The sequence below is a fragment of the Cottoperca gobio genome, chromosome 13, assembly GCF_900634415.1.
Source record: "Cottoperca gobio chromosome 13, fCotGob3.1, whole genome shotgun sequence".
In the NCBI taxonomy this organism is placed as follows: domain Eukaryota; kingdom Metazoa; phylum Chordata; class Actinopteri; order Perciformes; family Bovichtidae; genus Cottoperca; species Cottoperca gobio.
Window position 1 is genome coordinate 18,497,709 of NC_041367.1, and position 13,911 is coordinate 18,511,619.

The window sequence follows — 13,911 nt, forward strand, 5'->3', positions numbered from 1 at the left end:
AATATTGAGATCAAGATTATTCACAATAATCACAATTAATCATCGATTTTAGGGAACAAATACTTGTACTGCACTTTCACACTTAAATCAACAGAGCACTGCTTTCGCTTCCACCTTGTGTTACATTCCTGCCAATGAACAAATCTTTGCATCAAAATGAGACTTAAAAAAAGGTTCTCCGACACCTGAATTCAGTACATTTTCGATTTGCCCGTCTGCTCTGTGTTGTATATTACTGTTCTACTGACTGCAGCCGCAGCATTCAGCAGAGCACACATTTTAAATGCCAATATCGCAGTTGATGGTGTTAATTTAATTGTGGGTAGCCAAACTCGTGATCGCAATTAATATTCTATTAATTGTGCAGCCCTCGTGCCAACACATACTGTATCCTGAATATTGAAAATCACACGGTACTTGATGGTCTGTTTGCATCCTCTGTAGTAATAAGCTGGCTGGATGCTAGCTGCAAGTGGGATTTCTATATTGTTAGATGGCAAAAGTCCTGGATTTTAGAATACATCCCCAAAGGGTCCCATACAAGCCTTAAAAGCATGTTGCCAGTTCCCATAGTAACAGTGACAAGAAGAGCCAGCCTCCACGCACAGTTCAGAGCCTCAGCTCTAACATGGAGCCCAGTCAAATTGCAGCTCACAAACAGCCAGAGTTGACTGTCAAACAGTAGTCTGGTTTGGTGCTTTAGGTTACAGAGAGGAGTGCAGCAGCAGCATGTACAAACAGGGGCCAAGCTGTCCCTGCCCTTGTGCCTCATGCAGGTCCAACATGGATACCTTACAGTGGGATCATACGACGCTTGTGCTCTTTGCTGATGTTGTGAAACGTTAGTCTTGTCCTGTCTTGAGCAGGCTTATCAGCATAATCTCCTGCACCACCAAGAAAGATCATTAACCTTCGAGGATGAGAAATGTTTCTGTTTAGAAGACATGTCTGTGAATGTAGTGGCAGACTTTGCATCAGCTATTAAGACGAGCATAAAAGACTGTTAGAGGTGAACTTGAGGGTGGGCATGGCGTTTCCTTCTAATTCTTTTTGAAGTGCTCTGTGCAGCCTTGACATTGGCTGAGCTTAATGACCCGGTGGTGGAGTTAAAGAAGTATGCTGATGCTTCATTAACTTCAAAGAGCATCGTTGTGCCTCCCAACAGCCTCAGACAGGCCTGGCTGAGACATGGCAGGTGAGAGAGCCCACTGCTGGCTGCTGTTCAAGGCTGCAGCATCGGGCCTCAGTAATGCTGAGGGAAGGTGACCAAGCCGATAGCTGCAGTATGTTGTTCAACAGAGCAACCGGAGCTTAACATTTATAGACTAGTGCTGAAGATGAGTATTTATTGTCCTTGTTACAGGGCATATTTCAATGCTTTTGGACTAAGAGGCACTCCGGCCTTTTTTAGCCTGCGGTATACTTTGTCTGCGCAATGACAAATATGACACAATCTATCAAGCACTTCATACCACCATTGCACATAGTTTTGTCACTATGAAGATTTATCCAAATGCACTACTACCAGCTGCATTATGCATGGCGTTGGCAGTAGCGCTTTTTGTTTTCATTTTGAAGATGATTTTTAGATTGACACAGCAATATACACCTGCCAGCGAGACAACCCTGCTTCCAGTGTCAGGAAGATAAAATATCCCAGACAACTTGTTTGAATCACAGAAAACCAATTTTTTCACACTGGGAAACAGCACTGATGGAGCACTTAAAGAATGCACATTTTAATCAAGCTCCTCAGTTTTCGCGGACGGGTTTGCGAGAGCCGCATAACTGTCACCTCGGCAGATAGCGGGCCCACAGAGCACCTTGTTTCAATTTGTTTTGGGATAGTGTTTGCTTTGGAGATGGCATCGACTACGGTAAGTCACATGGGCAAAGGCGGCTTTCTCCAAGGACATGTGTTCCGCAGATATGGTGTCGCTTGTCAGAATCTAATGAACCACTCTCCTGTTTTAATCAATCCTCACTCTCATGAAAATAAAAAGGGGAAAGTGGAAGTCTGAGGGAAAAAGAAGAGAGCGAGGGGATCTATGTGCCTCTTCTTAGCAAACACCTCTCTCATTCACATTCAGTTCACGTTCAGAAATCTCCAGAGGGAAAGTTGACAAGTCGTCAGTTCTGATTAATCAGAGAATTAGCATCATAGGCCATGTTAAGAAATAGAGACAATTAAACAGCCCCACAATGAAAATTATTATCGATTGATTCTCAGCAGCTTTTAAACTGTCTGATAGGAAAACTTTGACTCCTCTGAAATATTGCAGCTGAGAAAGCCGCAGGAAGGGGAATGAATAATGTGGTTGAACCTCAAAGATCCTCCCCAACTTAAGAGACTAAAATCAGCCTTTCATTAAGATAATCAGCTTTCCCACCATCGCACTCGACACAATTCCAAGCGGCCATCTTTAACAGCGCATAATAAAAAGTGATGAATGGCCGTTTTGTCAGGATGGCCTTACAATTATGTCATTATCACCCCTGAGAAAGGGGATGTGTGTGTTTTTTTGTCTTGGCAGCACACTGTAATGTGACTTGTGGGAACATTCCTCTCAGTGGAGCAGCACATTCACTACAGAATTAATTTGTTTACTCACTTGAATAATCTTTTGAACTTGATAAGATATTGTTTAACCTTGACTCTCCCACACAACAGCGCTAATCTTTGTGAGATGGGGGCCGGAGTGAGTCAAAGAAAATGCATAATTCCTGCCACATTAGTAGGATCAGCTGTGAAGGATAATATCAAATCATCTCGGGGTCAGCCATCATGTGATCCTTTTCAGTGATTCCACTTACGGCCCGGCAGCGCTAAGTTTCATTCCCCTTTGTCGGAGCTATGGCACAGAGAGAGCAGAGGTGCAGTCAGCTTTGCTACAGGGCTTTACCACTTGGGTTAAGCTGGATGGAGTGAGAGCGTTCTCATCAATTTAGCTGGAAAGCGTGAGGATGGATCCTTCTATAAGCACCGGTGCCGAGATCTGTTCACGCTAGCCTGAACCTGTATGAGAAAATGAAGTTGAGAGAGACCACATGGTGAAAATGAGATTAATAAAACATTGGCAGTCCAATGGAAATATAAATATACTACTGTATCCATGTGGCAGAAGGAGATGCTTCAGTGGGTCTGATCTTTTTGGGGAATTTAGTTGGGGAGGAAAAGTGGATTCCAGAAATGGACTACCAGGAAAACCTGGAGAGGTGCAGAGAAAGGGCAGGATGACTTTATGTAACAGCTTGTGTCAACTCCTGATGTTCTCTGCTTCCTCCAAGTCCTACATTACAATGAGAAGCAAAGACATTGAGACACAGTGGTAGTGGGAGGAGTTGACTTTCTTATAAAAGTACCCACATTGTCTTTTTTTTACAATTTATGGAACAATAGCTATGTATGTATGACGATTCCTAAAGCTTGCCAGCAGGTTGGCAGGAAAGCAGCAGCGTGTTGTTGGCAGTGGTAAAAGGAGCTTTTTCTACATACATTTAAATTACTGAGCAGTAGCTGTTACTCTTGAGATGACATTAGATGTTATAATTCTCTGGAAAATTGTATAGCAATTTGAACTGCATGCATAACAGACATTTTACAGCCGACATTATAGTTATCCAATTTCTTTAGCCACAGTTAGACATTTATAAGACGTGTTGTTTATTAGACAGGTATTGCCCTCATTGTGATATTTCTCCTGGTTTCTTCTCTTTTCTAAAGAAATGAACAGCTGTGAAATGGACGCATTCTGTAAAACATCAAAAACAGTTTTGCTAAATGATGTGATACTCACCACTGATTCCTCACCAATCTCGGAACAATCCAATTAGCAACTTGAGACGCGAGAATGGAGTTGGAGTTGAGAGACGATGACGTCTACAATCAAATTGATAGACAAGTAGCCACCTTTTAAGCTTTCAAGCTAATTTTACACAGATAATAAGCTCAATCGTCGTCAGACGAGATTGCATTTTGGCCAATGTGTGCCTCCTCATTTGCTCTCCACACGAACTGTTTACCTGTATTAAACCAAGTCCTGCTTAAACGTGATTAGTCAATAATACTCAAACTGCAAACGGAAACGATGCCAACATCTTGACCCATTGCCTACAGATGTTTAATATGAATGCAGAATGTGTGTATAGAGATTAATTCCTCATAGTCTTGAGAAATACATTAAATTAAGGACACAGTGATATCATTTCATTGGACTTGGAGGGAGACTTTAGGACAGAGTGGTTCTCATGGCAAATGCTTAAACTATTGTCCACAGGAGGTGGGAAATACCAAGAACAATCCTTAACTCTTTGTAGTGGCTTTAAAAGAAACGAGAAAACTGTGAATAACAGTCATTGTTGATGGCATGGTTCATTTTTAGCAGTCCAGTAACGGACACATTGCTCTCTCCGTCACTGCGACCAAGATGATGGCTCTGTGTGATAAAACTTGCGAGAGCGCGACAGGAACATCCTTGAATAAAACAAGTATCGGCCCATATATTACTGACATCTAACAGCAGAGCCATTCCACGCAGCCATTTGTCTCTTTTCTTTTCTGTGACATCATAATGTCTCTTGTCTCTGTCAGCTGTGCACAGGCTCCCCCAGCAATGTAACATTTGTTTGTCTTCGCCTGTCATGGTGGAGTCTGAGTCAATCTGTGCTGTATAGCTAGAGCACATTTCAATGTCACCGCCTGCATTATTCATAGATTCAAAGGCCACACGCGTATATCTTGTATATCATTGCACCCTCACTTCAAGTAGACACATGTTGGCAGGCGGGTTGAGGAGCTCATCCAGTGTCCCGGTCTCCTGCTCCCAATGCTAGCTTCTCATCACCGTTGAACTTCCAGATCCGGTGTCTACAAACCTCGAAAGATCTGGGTCTGCAGGCTGATAGAGTGACTGTCTAGCCCCGACATCCTCACTACAGGAGGGGCTGCTCGCTGCTTCGATCCTGCCAAGAATACACTTCATTATCCAAATGAGACATTAGCTTGAGCCGCTCCCGTGCTTGCACACTATAGGCCACCCCATAAAGCCCCTGCTGTGTTGTGCTGTGTCAGGGAGAGCACTGAGGGGGAAGACATTGTGGCTGCAGCTCATTTTGCATAAAATGGAGGAGAGTGATGCTTACTGTGTAAAGGGGCCCTTTTTGTTTGTTATTTGGAGAAGAAGAGATAGCCCGGCTGTGAGAGTGAAATGGAAATGTCACCAGGGGAGAGCATGTGAGAGCAGAGCAGCTGAGATCGTAGTGATTTATCTTAACATTTGTTTCTGCATGGCTTGCTGTTTCTGCTCTCCAGAGGATATGCAGAGGAGAGGGATGTGGCAGACAGATGGAGCAGGGGGATTGGCTGAGACCCTTCGGCCCAGCTCTGCTCCTCCGTCCTCCTCGCTCTCCTCCTCACTGTCCACCCATGTGGTGTTGGATCTGTCACGCCTCCCTGAGAGCCTGATGAAGTAGGTCAGACGCTGTCCCAGGGTCTGACCACTGGCTCCAGAGCCGCTGTGTGGTGATTCACTCATTACACACAGCTCCAAAATAACAACAAGGAGACAGAAGGAAAAAAAACGACAAGGAACAGAGGAGAAGCTGAGGGTAGAATTGTGCAGTGAACAAACATTGCCCCGACGTCTTGTGGCTTAACGCCTTTTAACATGCAGATTTGTTTGCTGCATGTCTGCTGACCCAATAACTTATCCTTACAGCACTTCCACTTAGCAATGCAGCCAAATGCAGGCTAGCAGGGAAATGTAGAGATGCATTAATAATGGTACCTTTTCAGCAAACATGTTTCTTAAAAGAGCATTGATGTTTAGATGCCTGTGTTAATATTCATTGCTCATTAAAGGCTTATTAAGAATGATTAATACAACCCCCGAAGCACACAATGACAATATTACTGTATATCAACTAGGGCACAAATCATGCTTTTTGAACAGGAACAAGTATTTTCAATCACAACTTGGATATGGGAAGTGCTCTCATTTGTAAACTTAATCAGGCTTCTTGTTGGTATGACTTTATTGTTTATTTCAACTTTAAACCACCAGAAATATGATTGAAAGACTGTCCAATGTTGTGAATCCTTCGTCACCAGGAGAGGCCAACAAAAATAAAAGTCAGAATTTACGTGCTGCTTCTGCTCTCGAGAGATGAACTCATAAAGCAGTCTCTGTTTCTCTGACAGGACCGTCCCGCGAGTCGTTGCATGTTCACAAAACGTCACACATGATGTCACCAGCGTCATCTCCTCCAGTACATCCCATGCCTCTTATCCGTCTACTTCTTTACAGGGAATTTAATACGTGTGTGTGTGTCTGTGTGTGTGTATATATATATATATATATATATATATATATATATATATATATATATATATATATATATATATATATATATACATATATACATACATACATACATACATACATACATATACATATATATATATATATATATACATATATATACAAAAAAGTTAGATATTGGAAGGCGGGCGTGCAGTGAAAGAGAGCTTTGCCTCAGCGTCAACTCCCCGGTAGCATATTAAATTCTTGTCAGTGATGAGCTTTTATTCGTTGTGGCAGCATTACATTTCCTTCACAACCACTGGCAAATTCAGACAGGGGAGTAATGAGGATCGTTGGAATCACTGAATTAATGCGTCTTCCCTGATTGTTCCCATCCTCACTCACTCATTACGCCGCTCTTTATTTGCCGGTGTCACTCCCCCGCCTCTCAAAGGCACTCGCTCCGTCTTCTCTTTTCCTCTTGTTGCCTCTCGTCAAACTCTCAGAGTAGCCCTCTGTTTTCTTTTCATCTTCTGTTGTCTGCAGCTTGTTCCTCATTTAGTCATATTTAAACGCCACTCCCTGCGCCGCTCTTTGAAATCCTCTCTCATTCTCCCAGCCTCTGTCATAACACCTTGTCCAAGTGATTGCGCTAAGACTCAGGAATGTTTGTACCTGTCTCTCTCCTCCTTTTTTTCATGTGCAGACATGACTGGAGCACACCCAGAAACTGTACCTGCAGGACGGAGTTGCGATACAGTTTCTCTCCCTTTAGAAGCCCCTTACTGCTTCACACATTCCTCTCCTTCAATGTCTTTGAACAGTGTGCGGCTGGCTTGTGTTGCACTGTAGCTTTCACTGAAATACAAAACCCTGCTCTGAATGTATGTTGTTTTCTGAAGCCACAAATCTGGCACGGAGTAGTGTGTGCAGCATTTGTTTACCATTTGTTTCTCTTAAAGACTTCCTTCTGTTTTAGACAAATGACTCAGAGGGAGAACAATCATCGGGTTGTGAAGGAAAGAGATTTTGTCACTAAAAATGGTCGGAGGTAGTAAATCATCCACTCCATCAAGTCAAATGTGAGTGTTCAAAATAGTATGATTAATGCAATACAAAATACATGGTGGTTGTAGGGTTTAAACGGCTGCAATATTCATGTTGTTCATTACCTGTATAAATCTATCATGCCTTTGGATTGAATTATAGCCTTTCATAGCACATTGTGGCACCTATTAATCTCAATAGCACATTTTAGTCGTTGTGACTCAAGGTTACCTCCCTATCTGCGTATTTCCAGCGTCGTGTTAATAGACACTGTCTTTTGTTGCCTGGAACAGTATCAGGGCTGTTGTTGTGCTGCTTTGAGGTCTTTTTTATCTATCTGTTGGCAGGTGTTGCCAGTAGCAATGGCGCGCTGGTGGAACGCCTCCTCCCTCCTCTGCGCTGTCAAACACCCCTACATACCCCAGCCATTTCAAATGCGTTTTATTATTAGCGTTTCTCTAACGTAATTCGTTTGCACCATAGCCAAGTTCTAATTTCACATGCTCACATTCCCTGTACATGTGACAGACAAAGGCGCTGGTGAAATTCAAAAATCGTTTCCCATTTTGTTATCCATGTTGCATACACGAGGCCAAGTGGGCTGAATGGGAGGTTGTGATGTGACCTTGCGGAGGGATAAGTACAGAGCAGAAGTGAGCTGGATAACACCATCAGAACAAGAACTGTTCTTTGCCAACACACTTCTTTGAGTTGCAAAATAAAAGCAGCGTGTTCCTCCACTGCACTGAAGTGGTCTGATGAGCTTCTTTCTTTGCTTTTAAAGCACCCCCATTACAGAGATAGAGCCACCTGAACACTTCAATAATCCTCTCTTGCATTCCTTTAGTAAAACATCTCAATGGCTTCATTCCTTCTTTTCAGTACGGCAACTTCCTAGGCCTCCACGGAGGTGGATGTACCTGCCAAAGAGCCACAAAAATACCAGCATGTTTACAACTGCTTTCATGTTTATAGTTTGTACGGACTATAACTCATTCTTCAATCATTAGCGTTGACATTCACATTCTTCAAATACGAGTGTCAAGAGGTGGTGTCACCTGATCCTTTATAGAAATGGAGGTGATGGAGAGCGCCTTTGATGGCTCGCTGCATCTTCTTTTACTGCGGCTATTCTGTATTTTTAATGGTCTCGCCTTGTGTTTCTCACCTCTCTAAGTGGTAAATATTGAGTCTTGGCATCTTTAGAAATGCAAGGCAAAGGGCTTCCTAATTAAGATTGACTAAGGAGTCTGATGAGAGGCAAGACATATCCTAGCAAAGGAAGGCAGTTACTGGAGGAGCAGAGGATTACGGGAGAACGTTTTTTCACTTTTCTCTCTCCTCCTTCAATCCTCTGGATTTTCACCCTTCTTTGGGCTTGCTGGGAGGATGTGTTCTCGAGCAGGGGTGACCTGGCCCGGCTCTCTCATTCATGTGTGTAATGAAGGCCTCTGTCTGAATAATCCCATTAGGTGGTGAGATTAAAACCTGAGCTGATATTTGAGACTGTGCCCGGCACCGCTTTAGAAATTGGAGAGCTTTTCTGTCGGCCCTGGGAGAGAGGGGGCCGAGGAAGAGCAGCTGAGGAGAGTGACTATGTTTGGGAGGTCGTCGCTCCTTTGGACTGATAGGGTGCCATTGTAATTAAAGGAGAGGGGGAGGCTCCAGCAGCTTCTCGAATTCGCCCATATCCATCCCTTTCTACCAGAGTTATGCAGAGATTCATCTTTTCCACTAAACAGCAGTTATAATCGAGTGTAATGGTTTTGATTCAACTGTCTAGGGCAATAATTTAAAAAATAATTTTCTGTTTATATGGGAAATTTGTCTTTTTTGTTTTGCATGATGAGGATAGCAGAGGTTTTTATATTGGCTGTTTTTTGCTGTTACTTTTAGGATTGCTTAACACAAAGTTTCATTTTGGCTCAATTATGATTAGTTTCCAATTTCAAAAAGACAATTTCCATAATTGTCTATATTGAGCAGTTCACTGTGTAATGCACTACACATGCTATCTGCCATGTGTTGCCTTTACGTTGTAACATCTCCATAATAATTTGTGCATACAGTAAAGTGGTGGGGGGAAATCGATTATTTTACGATTCACAACTTCCAAAAAAAAGAATTTAAATAAAGAAATGACATGAAAGACCAGTTGTACAGTGCTATTTTGTGTGTAATTTATTTTGTTTATTGGCAAGTTTCTGAAAAATAAAAAGCCAGCTAACCTAAGCCTAACACTTTTATTTATGCAACAGGCATCATTTTATTTTGTTATAACTTGAACTTGTTATTCTTGAAGTCTTGAGGATTGAGAAACACTAAAACATTGTTTAGTGTTTATTTGTGCAGGTTTAGAATTTAAAAAATATTATATTTTGTCTTAGGTTTATTGCAATCAGTTGTTTTTACTTTTTCAAATATTTAAAAAAGTCTATAATCTTGTACACACACTTCACTCTGCTTTCTTGCCATAATTTGCCACAGCGCCTTTAATAGCACACAGCTGAAAAGTAGCACCCATATGTACAGAAGTGGGAATTGTTTCGAATCTAGAATCGATTTTGAATCAAATCGTGACATAACAAAAGATTCACACCCCTGATACAGTGTAACAACTGTGTTAAACGTGTGACATTTAAGATGGCACAGGGTGACGTTTGTTGATGTAAATGTCCGTAAAAGTGTATCAAGAAGGAACATCTTGTACTTGTTAGTTAAATAAATCTTACTGATCTGCTTCCTGAAAATTACAGAACTTGTTTTGATCAGATCCAGAGAGTTCCTCTGAGAAGACAGCTGATGAACAGTGTGAAGATCTATGCTTACTAGATTATGTTGAGTCATAACAGGATGGTAATACATCAGTACAACAGTGGGCAGAAATAGCATCTAGGCAGTAAATCTTTTCTGTGTCTCGTCTTGTCGAGCCTTTTTGCATAGCGAGTCTGTGGTGTTCGCCCTGCGTGAACAGAGGGAGCTTCCGACTCGCTGGAAACTTTCCTTCTCTTTTTTCTCCAGTCCTCTCCCACACCATTTTTTCAGGAGATTGTTTAACTCTTTGTTGTTGTTTTCCACCCCACCTCTCTATTGAGGTCTTGAAGTTAAACGTGCCTGTGCTCTGCAGGTTTAGACAAGCGCTTTTGCGCCTGGAGGCTTTGATCATATTTCCTAAAAACATCTCTTCTGTCTCTACGCTTCAAGGAGCTCTGCAGGTTTTAAGTAAAGACTTGTATGTAAGGGACATAGCTTTCAACGCTTACATTCGCTGTAAGCAACAGCTGTGCGTGTCATGAGCATTGTTACATTCCTGTGAGGAGGCTCTAAAATGGTGGAGTGAATGTGATTTTTTCAGTGTAGCTCCAGATACGGTAAGATGTTGGCAGTTATGAATAATAAACCATGTATCTGTTTTCTATTTTGCAAGGCTAAATTCCAGCAGTTAGATTCTTGAATCTTGGTTATTGTTTATCTCTAGCAGGCAATTAGTCATTGTCACTCTGTTCTCTAGATTAGAGCACATCTTTGACTCGTTTGATACTTCCCTCTTTACTGAATAATGTATATTTTTCTGTGGAAGAATATTCTGTATTTTCTTGTGCTGTCTGCTCTGCTGTCTGAATGGAGGAGCTTCATGTTTATCAGCTCTCTTGATGCATTGTGGCTGTATATGCTTGGCTGCTAATAATCATCTCTGCCAGTGCTCTTTCATTGCATTACCGCTACACTGATGATGAAGATGGTTATATTTCATGCTGGACTGTACTACAGTATATCATGCTCTGTGCTTACTTTGACTTGTGTGAAAGCGGCAAAGCTGAATGTATTAACTGAAAGGCAACGTGGATTCATTCTTCCACAGTTTGTTCATTAAATTGTTTCATTTTCTTCCGCCTTCCAAACAGAGAAGAAACGATGGTTAATGCATGCTGACAAACTGCATTCACTTTGATCTCTTCAGTCTTTTTACTCTCTGGTTTTGTGTGGACTGGATGTTTATTTCTTTCCATGTCTGAAACTGCATGTGACTGTTAATGACGGAGCCCTGCCACACTCGGTAAGGGCTCCTTTGGGGTTGGGGGTTGCCGTGGGGCTGGGGGTCCTTCCTTTTCCCTTTGCTTTTCCGTCCTTGTCTCCCTTACTTCATCTTTCCTAAAAAAAAAAAAAAAAATCTACACCTGCACAAATGCACCTCCTCCCACCAGAGCACTGACACACTCCCTTCCATCTGTCTTTTCCTACCCAGAATTCCCTAACAACCCGACATCCAGGGGCCAAGAGATCACGCAGGAGCAGCACAATGCAGGTGCCGCCATCGGGGGCGCTGTGGGGGGAGTCGCCCTGTTGGGCGTGGCGGCCATACTGCTCTTCGTATTCCTGCGCCGCCGCCAGCGCACCTTCAAAGGAGACTACAGCACCAAGAAACACGTGTTCGGTAACGGGTACAGTAAGGCCGGCGGCCTGCCCGCCCACCCTCCCATCCCCAAGAACCTTCAGTACCCGGACGACTCAGACGACGAGAAGAAACCCGCCCAGATCAGCGGTCCCGGAGCATTCGAGGCGAGCGAGCGCGAATTTGACACAGAGCAAGAGGACCTGAAGAGGCCCTATTTCACTGTGGACGAAGGGGAGAGCCGAGATTATGACGAGCGGACTCTGGCTTTCCAGTATGACGCTGAACCTGAGATAGCCGATGATATGATCTCTCAAACCGACGGCTCTGTCATTTCTAAGAAAGAGTGGTATGTGTAGTGGCATGCAACAACCAAACCAAACCCTTTGTCCCCCCCACCTGCATTCCACTGCACCCTTCACCTCCATCACGACCCCGCCCTCTCATTCGTCAAACTGCACCCTTCACAGTCCCCTTTCCTCTTTTGGTCAACCTAGTACCCCCTTCCCCCTGACTCCCCCCACATCAGACCCCATCCAAACTAATCTCAATTAAAAAATCAAGCGTCTATTTAAAGTGCTAGCAACATCTACTCAACAAGACAGCATTGGTATCAGTTCCATCAGGTGAATGGGCAAAGAATACAAACTAAGGTATGTAAATGGACTCCAGTGTCCAGAGTGGTGATCGGTTGATTAATACTGGTGTAATATTCTTTTTGTGTATTTTTTCATGTTCTAAATGTATTAAATGTATAAAAAGAGACTGCAGGTTGAGGTTTTGCTGAGCACATTTGTGAAAGTCCTACACTGGATGTGCGGATTTGTTTTCGTTTTTTATTACCATTGCCGTTTTTGTTATTTTTATAATGTCATTTTGTATGATTTTTAAGTGACCAGAGAATTGAGAGTTAAATGTTTGACATGATTACAGGTGGAGTTCTAAGTGTTTGTAATTTAGTGGTCAAATGTTTTAGAGAAAAAAAAAAAAAAACGCCATACAGCACCTGTATCATTTCTGTTTCTCACTGGGGTTAGCGTCCATGAAATTACTCATTTTTGTATATTTACAGCATTAAAAGCAGATGTGTTATTGCTGTTTTCCAAAGACATACTTAGTATTTCTTGACCCCCTGTGTGTATAGGCTTGGTTTGTGTCTTTACTAAGAGGGAGTCAGTTTACTGAGCCATGTGGCAGATAAATATTGAGTGTTTTCAATCCCCCCCACACACACCTAAATTTCAATCACGGTAAATAAGTTTCCACATCAGTGAATCAGAATAACAGGGGAGAGAAGGGCTGCAACAATTTTACTTTTCAGTGGTGCATCAAAATCACGTCCAAAAGAGGTTTGGTGAGTCTCGGTGTCCAGACCTTCAATAATGCTCTGAAATATCATGATTGTCAATTGACTTGACCTGTGTACACGAGCTCTCGATCTTGCCACTACAATGAAATGTGTTGTTTTTTTTGTGTTGTCATAGTTATGATTTGTTCTAACCCTTCTTTTATCAAATGGATGTCAGAGAAAAGTGTCTGGGGAGATTCCCGAATGATGACTCTATCTCTTTATAATTGTGTGACTGTGTACTGAAGAATTGGCCTAAGCCTCCTCCGCTTACACCAACAGCAATTTCTATGAGGAGTCGTCCATGGACTCAAAGGACTCGGATAGGAGGAAAGTGTCGACAGATGCTTTTATTTGCATCTATAGAGAGAACATTTTAACATGTAAAGGGAATTGAAAATATGATGGTGGCCATGCTGGAGTATAATAAGTCACCTGCTGCTTTCATTAGGTTTATTTTTTCCATCTCTTTTTTTTTCTTTCTTTCTAAAATGACTTTCAGTAGCTGTTTGGGGGATTTTAAAGGAATGAATGATTGTCCTTCTCTTAATGTTGGAATCTGAATCTGCCAATAGGGCTGTCAGAAGGCATTATATATATCTGGCTTTTTTAAATCACTGTTAATAAGTGCCAGTGGCCATAGCAAATGACTTGTTTCTCTCCTCAGCATTGAGGTCCATTACACGATCAGAAAAAATGCTTTTGCTTCAAACAAAAAAAGTTCAATGTGAAATATCGGATAAAGCCGAAGCAAAGGAGTAAATCCGAGGATATAAGCGACACATCTGACTGGCTCTGAACAATATAAATACTATATTAAG

General features: G+C 42.3%; 1 protein-coding gene across 3 annotated transcripts in view; it reads left to right on the forward strand.

Moving 5' to 3' along the window:
- The window catches only part of nectin1b (nectin cell adhesion molecule 1b), a 142,586-nt gene that overhangs the window by 58,814 nt on the left and 69,861 nt on the right, over positions 1–13,911 (forward strand). Inside the window, exon 6 of one of the 3 annotated variants that reach the window (XM_029445968.1) lies at positions 11,596–12,793. The exons of the other annotated variants lie outside the window; for them this stretch is intronic. Coding sequence (XP_029301828.1) covers positions 11,596–12,101 — 506 coding nt within the window. The 3' untranslated portion in view covers positions 12,102–12,793. Of the gene's footprint in view, positions 1–11,595; positions 12,794–13,911 lie in introns of those variants that run through there. 3 annotated transcript variants of the gene reach the window in all.